An 8629-nucleotide genomic window follows, 5' to 3' on the forward strand; every position below is an offset into this window, starting at 1 on the left:
TAGTGTCTTGCCCAAGGACACAACAACTATGACACAGGTGGCAGGGTGGGGATCGAACCTCCAACCCTTTGATCATCAGCCGACCCGCTCTACCAACTGAGCCACAGTCGCCCTTTGTCGTGTGTGTGAGAGAGAGAGAGATTTCCAATCTCTCTCTCTGTCTCTCACACGCACACACAGACCAGACATATATGAAATGACACGACATAGACTGCGGGTTTGCCTGTACTGTAGATTGGCCTAAATGATAAAACATCCGTCAACTAACCGGACTCCACGGGGGGGGGAGGGGGGGGGGGCAGGGGTAGGGGTCGGGTTACCCTCTGACCCTTAACCCTTTGGACCAGGTTTGCCTTGGTTTGAATTGGTCCATGACATGTAACGTAATAGCTTCTGGCAGCTTTCTCTGCTTACTTTAACTCTGGCTACTGACTGCCACATTTCTCATCGTAACGTCTAAACTTTTTAAAGTAATACCAAGATTACATTACAATCGCAAGAATAACCAGTAATAAATAAAATGATCTTATTGATTTTATTTTGTGTAGTTGGATCTGGCAGGGTAGGCACTGGTGTACAGAGCTTTTACAGAACAGATTTTTATAGTTATTTTCATTTTATAATTTAAAAAAGACTATGTTCAGGACTTTAACAACTTATGAACAAATCCTTCATTCGAAAGCTTCCAGATAGTGACATGTAGTTTACAGGGTGAGATCCACTGAACACATGGAGACTGACGGGTCTGTAACCACTGAACCATGAGCAGCCAGCCCCACTCAGACGCACTGTGCCCGGCCTGAACTCCTCCAGCATGGCCCCCTGCCTGGCTCTCTAATGGACTTCTAAACATGTCCTCATTTAAACCTCATTCATTTGGGTTGGAATCCGTCTCAGCAGCGAAACCCTTAGAACCTGCTCTGGTTCTCATAGAGACACAATGTTCACACTGTGTCTTCATCAGATTCTTCTGGTTCTAACAACATATCATTTAGTCAGTCAGACTCACGGTGTGTGAGGTAGAGGCAGCGGTCTGAGGGGAGGGGCAGCGGTCTGAGGGGAGGGGCAGCGGTCTGAGGGGAGGGTGAAGTGACCTCTCTAACAGACAGTCTGCCTGATCACAGGCTGCATTAAGACACACACTCCGTAGCTGTAATCTCATACTTACATGTTCATCAATATAAACTGTCTTTGTTTTGAATAAATAAAACCTAGAATCTAAAAGTCCCACCAGCAGAGGGCGCACTGCTGTCACACTGTGTGTGTGTGTGTGTGTGTGTGTGTGTGTGTGTGTGTGTGTGTGTGTGTGTGTGTGTGCGCGCGCGTGTGTGTGTGTGTGTGTGTGTGTGTGTGTGTGTGTGTGTGTGATGGTCCATCTGCTGTGTGCAGGCTTAAAACAACAAACTGTCTTTAGTCTAAAAATTAATTTCACACCGACGGAGTTTCTCCTCCACGTGAGGCGACGATGACAGTGCACTGAGTCGTGTGATGTGTGTGTGTGTGTGTGTGTGTGTGTGTGTGTGTGTGTGTGTGTGTATGTGTGTGTGTGTGTGTGTGTGTGTGTGTGTGTGTGTGTGTGTGTGTGTGTGTGTGTGTGTGTGTGTGTGTGTGGTGTGAATGAATCAGGGACATTCTCTTCCTCCTCTTTGGTCGTGACGTTGATTTGAAGGAAACACCACAAACCGTCCTGAGATATTCTGAGAGAATTTACTCACAGTGTGTGTGTGTGTGTGTGTGTGTGTGTGTGTGTGTGTGTGTGTGTGTGTGTGTGCGTGCGTGCGTGCGTGCGTGCGTGTGTGTGTGTGTGTCACAGGGAAATACCTCTGTGAATGGAGGGAGGGATTAAACAGAGAGGTATAATTACAGTAACAGAGCCGAGAGGGAGAGAGTGACCACAGACTTTGGCTCAGGGTTCCTCCGGTTCCTCTTTAGACCGACCAGCTCCAGACTCTGTGTCTGAGCCCTGAATCAGACTGTTGGAACCTGGTTCTACCCTTTGGAACCTGGTTCTACCCTGTTGGAACCTCCTGACCCGTTTGGAACTGGGTTCACCTCATCCAGACCGGAACCTCTCTGAGCTAAGATCTACCTCAGTGGAGACAGACAGTGTTGGACTGTGAACTCTTTGGTTCTTTGGGTTTGTGTGTCTGTGTGTCTGTCTGTGTGTCTGTCTGTGTGTCTGTCTGTCTGTCTGTCTGTCTGTCTGTCTGTCTGTCTGTCTGTCTGTCTGTCTGTCTGTCTGTCTGTCTGTCTGTCTGTCTGTCTGTCTGTCCTCTAAGGGGTTTGTTGTGGATCCGGTCCTGACTCCACCATGTGCTTTGTCGTGTTTTACTTCCTGCTCGTCTGGGCTGTGGTGACGCCAGGTGTTGCCATGGACACAGCAGGGTCTCCATCAGTAGGACCTTCAGTAGTGGACCCCAGCCCAGTAGGACCAGTAAGACCCAGCCTAGAGTCCAGTCCCAGTGAGATGGTGCAGGCCCAGTCCATCCCTAACCCTCCAGAGGGGGACCTGTCTTCAGTAGTGGACCCCAGCCCAGCAGACACCAGCCCAGTAGGACCAGTAGGACCAGTACAGCCCAGCCCCAGTGAGATGGTGGCGGCGGTGAAGCTCCACATCCTCTCCATGCTGCAGCTGACCTCTCGTCCTAACGTGACGCGGCCGGTGCCCCGCGCGGCGCTGCTGGGCGCTCTGAAGAGGCTTCATGTGGGACAGCTGGGGCCGGACGGGACCATGGAGATCCAGGAACCAGAAGAACCAACAGCAGAACCTTCTGAGATCATCTCCTTCGCTGAGCCAGGTCAGTCCAACAGCCAATCACAGGGCTACGCACACACACTGGGGCATTGTGGGTAGATCTACATCACTTCCTCGGTCTGAGGGTCAAGAAATCTGATTAGATAATCTGTGTAAAATGTCTGTCTGTCTGTCTGTCTGTCTGTCTGTCTGTCTGTCTGTCTGTCTGTCTGTCTGTCTGTCTGTCTGTCTGTCTGCCTGTCTGCCTGTCTGTCTGTCTGTCTGTCTGTCTGTCTGTCTGTCTGTCTGTCTGTCTGTCTGTCTGTCTGCCTGCCTGCCTGTCTGTCTGTCTCTCTCTCTGTCTGCCTGTCTGCCTGTCTGTCTGTCTGTCTGCCTGTCTGCCTGTCTGCCTGCCTGCCTGTCTGTCTGTCTGCCTGTCTGTCTGCCTGTCTCTCTCTCTGTCTGCCTGCCTGTCTGTCTCTCTCTCTCTCTGCCTGCCTGCCTGTCTGCCTGTCTGCCTCTTATCAGCTCATTCACAAAAACCCCAAAGTTCAAAGTTTGTTTACGTAGATAGATTTTGCTGTCGCTGCCCGAGCTGAACTAAAGGTGATGCTGCTGTTTGGACTATAGAGTTCAGAATGGGTTAGAATGTCTGGATGGATTTATATATTCAGGGTCTGGGGTTTACATGTATTCTAGGCTGTGTTCGAAAAGCCATACTAACTTCCTACTCATACTAAAAGCCCTGCTAACCTCCTACTCATACTAAAAGTTCTACTAACGTCCTACTCGTACTCATTTTCACGTCAATTTGAGTATGTTGTGGTTGTGTATGCGAGTTGCCCGGATGAGTACTTACTCCCGGGAAGATTTTGGGTATAGAGCGATAGGTTACTTTTCCTAGTCAACCGCCCCACAATGCATTGCGTCCTTTCAAACGATATGGAAGTTTTTTTTTATTCTTTATTGCTTCCGGATACTTCAGTGTTAACGGTTCCACGAACCTCGCATACACAATGGATGGTTAAGAAGACAGTATGTAGTAGGGGAGACCGGGGATAGTAAGCACACTTTTTACTCTAGTGAGAATTGCTCATCACCTAAACATCTTTCAATAGTCATTCCTACATTAAAATGAAGCTTAAGGTCTTGGCTTGAAATGTGAACCCCTCACTTTTTCTAACTTATTGTAATAAAGAAGAAATTAATCATCAAAAACACTCTAACACATTGTGACAACCAATCCCATCAAGGGGTCAGTTGTCACACACTATGGGGTTGTTTGTCACAATGTTATCTCAATGGGAATAATCTTAAAAAGAAGGCAAGAAAGCAGAACTAAATTTGAAAGTTTAATTGCATTGTCAAGTTGACAAATAGGCCTACATAACTTACTCTATCCTTGGCAGCTGGTCTAGTATGGGATGCACTGGGTTGTTTTGATTTTGTTGCCCTTTTTTCTTTTGCATGCTAGCTGCCTTTTCCTGCTCTATTATCTCCTTCTCTGGGGTGTCAGTGAGGATACAGCTTGACAATTACTGACTTTCGTTATTGGGTTCCTTTTCTGGGTGCAGCCTTTGGATAACATGTGACAACCAACCCCTCAAAAGATGTGACGACCAACCCTCACTTGAATTTTTTTGCTAGCATCAAGGCCAACAACCATCTGACAACTAATTAGCTTGCTAACCACAATCTAAACTATAGCTTACCCTTCACACTTTTTTAGGGTAACAAGTGTTTTGTTATAAACCCATTGTGTAAAAGCCTAGAAGAAAAATACTGAGGAGCTAAATATTTTCAATTTGAAATGAAAAACACAAACAGTCCTCTCACCTCAAATTCAGCAGTCTAACTCCAAGGAAGACTATGTAGGTGACCTCTGATCCCAATTCTGGATATTTACATACCAAAATTTCACAGACAGCGCGTTCTAGTTCCGAGATATAACGATTGTGACAACCAACCCGTGTGACATATAACCCCGTTCTCCCCAATATACATGTTGAGTATGTAGGAGGGAGGACGTTAGTAGGGCTTTTAGTATGTAGTATATACATGTTGAGTATGTAGGAAGGAGGACGTTAGTAGGGCTTTTAGTATGTAGTATATACATGTTGAGTATGTAGGAGGGAGGACGTTAGTAGGACTTTTAGTATGTTGTATATACATGTTGAGTATGTAGGAGGGAGGACATTAGTAGGGCTTTTAGTATGTAGTATATACATGTTGAGTATGTAGGAGGGAGGACGTTAGTAGGGCTTTGAGTATGTAGTATATACATGTTGAGTATGTAGGAGGGAGGACGTTAGTAGGGCTTTGAGTATATAGTATATACATGTTGAGTATGTAGGAGGGAGGACGTTAGTAGGGCTTTGAGTATGTAGTATATACATGTTGAGTATGTAGGAGGGAGGACGTTAGTACAACACAGCCGCCATTGTTTTTGTGATTCAACGTTGAGGACGCAGGAGAAACAATCAGTGTCTTCATCATCTCAGTTACAGTTGAAATGTTTTAATTTCTAATAATAAAAAGTCTCTTAAACTAGGGTTACACACACACACACACACACACACAGAGGGATCAATCACATCGTTCCGTTACATAAACTACAGAAGGTTCTATAAATAGTTTCCTTTCAGACGGGGGGGAGGGGGAGGGGGGGCATACCGAGTGGTCTCAGCCCGTAAATAATCTGCATTCAGACTATGTGGGCCGCAGTAATTATCAGCACAAAGGGAGAGAGTTTGTGTGTGTGTGAGTCCTTGTTAATTAGTCTTTTTTTAGTGTCTCTTTGGTTCCGTTTGAGGGGGAGGGGGGGGGGGGGGGGGCTTTCCTTCTTCCACAAACAAACCGAGTTCTGATGGAACAAACATTTATTATTCCTACAGTTCATGTTACACAACAACATGAAGTGACAGACACAGATCACCTCTCCAGTTATTGGGCTCCATGGTGTTAAAGTGTACTGGTGTAATGGTTAGCTCAGTGTACTGGTGTAATGGTTAGCTCAGTGTACTGGTGTAATGGTTAGCTCAGTGTACTGGTGCACTGGTTAACTCAGTGTACTGTATGTACTGTGATCATGGGCCCTGTGTGGAGACAGATACCTGTTAATATACAGGTCCTTCTCATATAATTAGCATATTGTGATAAAGTTCAATATTTTCTGTAATGTACTGATAAACATTAGACTTTCATATATTTTAGATTCATTACACACAACTGAAGTAGTTCAAGCCTTTTATTGTTTTAATATTGATGATTTTGGCAAAAAAGTAAAGAAAAACCAAAAATCCCTATCTCAAAAAATTAGCATATTTCATCCAACCAATAAAAGAAAAGTGTTTTTAATACAAAAAAGTCAACCTTCAAATAATTATGTTCAGTTATGCACTCAATACTTGGTCGAGAATCCTTTCGCAGAAATGACTGCTTCAATGCGGCGTGGCATGGAGGCAATCAGCCTGTGGCACTGCTGAGGTGTTATGGAGGCCCAGGATGCTTCGATAGCGGCCTTAAGCTCATCCACAGTGTTGGGTCTGGTGTCTCTCAACTTCCTCTTCACAATATCCCACAGATTCTCTATGGGGTTCAGGTCAGGAGAGTTGGCAGGCCAATTGAGCACAGTAATACCATGGTCAGTAAACCATTTACCAGTGGTTTTGGCACTGTGAGCAGGTGCCAGGTCTTGTTGAAAAATGAAATCTTCATCTCCATAAAGCTTTTCAGCAGATGGAAGCATGAAGTGCTCCAAAATCTTCTGATAGCTAGCTGCATTGACCCTGCCTTTGATAAAACACAGTGGACCAACACCAGCAGCTGACATGGCACCCCAGACCATCACTGACTGTGGGTACTTGACACTGGACTTCAGGCATTTTGGCATTTCCTTCTCCCCAGTCTTCCTCCAGACTCTGGCACCTTGATTTCCGAATGACATGCAAAATTTGCTTTCATCCGAAAAAAGTACTTTGGACCACTGAGCAACAGTCCAGTGCTGCTTCTCTGTAGCCCAGGTCAGGCGCTTCTGCCGCTGTTTCTGGTTCAAAAGTGGCTTGACCTGGGGAATGCGGCACCTGTAGCCCATTTCCTGCACACGCCTGTGCACGGTGGCTCTGGATGTTTCTACTCCAGACTCAGTCCACTGCTTCCGCAGGTCCCCCAAGGTCTGGAATCGGCCCTTCTCCACAATCCTCCTCAGGGTCCGGTCACCTCTTCTGGTTGTGCAGCGTTTTCTGCCACACTTTTTCCTTCCCACAGACTTCCCACTGAGGTGCCTTGATACAGCACTCTGGGAACAGCCTATTCGCTCAGAAATTTCTTTCTGTGTCTTACCCTCTTACTTGAGGGTGTCAATGATGGCCTTCTGGACAGCAGTCAGGTCGGCAGTCTTACCCATGATTGCGGTTTTGAGTAATGAACCAGGCTGGGAGTTTTTAAAAGCCTCAGGAATCTTTTGCAGGTGTTTAGAGTTAATTAGTTGATTCAGATGATTAGGTTAAGAGCTTGTTTAGAGTACCTTTTCATGATATGCTAATTTTTTTAGATAGGAATTTGGGGTTTTCATGAGCTGTATGCCAAAATCATCAGTATTAAAACAACAAAAGACCTGAAATATTTCAGTTGGTGTGCAATGAATCTAAAATATATGAAAGTTCAATTATTATCATTACATTATGGAAAATAATCAACTTTATCACAATATGCTAATTATATGAGAAGGACCTGTATAACGTGTTGCTGTCTCACTGACACGTTGTTCTGTCTGTTCCAGGTTCCTCTCCTGACACCGTGACCTTTGACATCTGGCAGCACAGCGACGTTAGCGACGTTAGCCCTGTTAGCTCGGTGCTAGTGGAGGCGGCTAACGTTTGGATCTTCCTGAAGGTTTCGAAGCGAAAGAGACGGAAGGTGATGCTGCGTCTCCATGGCGACCAGGAGCGTCTCCACGGCGACGGTGTGAGTGAGAAGATGGTGGACGTGCGGCGCAGCGGCTGGCACTCGCTCTCCGTCCAGAAGCTAATGCCGCTAACGCTCACCGCAGCTAACGTTAGCTTCAGGGTCAGCTGTCTGCTGTGTGTGGAGGCTGGAGCGCACGTCGTACTGCCCACTGGAGCGTCAGACAGACAGGCAGACAGACAGGCAGACAGGCAGGCAGACAGGCAAGGAGACAGACAGGGAGACAGACAGGCAGACAGACAGGCAGACAGGCAGGCAGACAGGCAAGGAGACAGACAGACAGGCTACGCGGCCTCCCATCAGCCCTTCCTGTCTCTCTCAGTCAGAGCGCAGAGCCGAAGGAGGGTGAGACGGGCTGTGGACTGTGAGGGTGAGACGGGCTCCTGCTGCAGACGAACATTCTACGTGAACTTCAAAGACATCGGCTGGAGCGACTGGATCATCGCGCCGTCCGGCTACCATGCCAACTACTGTGAGGGGGCGTGTCCCACCTTTGGCCCCTCCCCCTCCTCCTTCCACTCAGCTGTGATTGGTCACTACAGGCTGAGGGGCGTCGGCCTGGGCGGCGCCTGCTGCGTCCCAACACGTCTGCGCCCGATGTCCATGCTCTACTACAGCGAGGAGCAGAAGATCATCAAGAAAGACATTCAGGACATGATCGTAGACGAGTGCAGCTGCTCCTGAGAGCCTGTGTGTGTATGTGTGTGTGTGTGTGTGTGTGTGTGTGTGTGTGTGTGTGTGTGTGTGTGTGTGTGTGTGTGTGTGTGTGTGTGTGTGTGTGTGTGTGTGTGTGTGTGTGTGTTGAGAGATGAACTCTGTGGGAAACCTCGGCTGTCGAGAGACTTGAAAGACTTTGTGATTATGGAACGAGTCGAAAGTGAACATTTCCATTGGTGGCAGAAGAAAGCCAAAGACTGTGTGTGTGTGTGT

The 8629-nt window shown here is 47.1% G+C and overlaps 1 protein-coding gene across 1 annotated transcript; it reads left to right on the forward strand.

The window, feature by feature from the left end:
* Positions 1-2311: 2311 nt before the first annotated feature.
* Positions 2312-8383, forward strand: LOC307270758 (inhibin beta A chain-like; the record flags this gene model as incomplete). Its single annotated transcript, XM_080054642.1, has 3 exons — positions 2312-2798; positions 7515-7857; positions 8026-8383. The coding sequence occupies 3 exons, from the start codon at positions 2312-2314 to the stop codon at positions 8381-8383; spliced, it is 1188 nt and encodes a 395-aa protein (XP_079910768.1).
* Between the last annotated feature and the right edge of the window lie 246 nt (positions 8384-8629).

The sequence above is a fragment of the Ammodytes marinus genome (assembly GCF_949987685.1).
Source record: "Ammodytes marinus genome assembly, contig: scaffold_53, whole genome shotgun sequence".
NCBI classification, from domain to species: domain Eukaryota; kingdom Metazoa; phylum Chordata; class Actinopteri; order Uranoscopiformes; family Ammodytidae; genus Ammodytes; species Ammodytes marinus.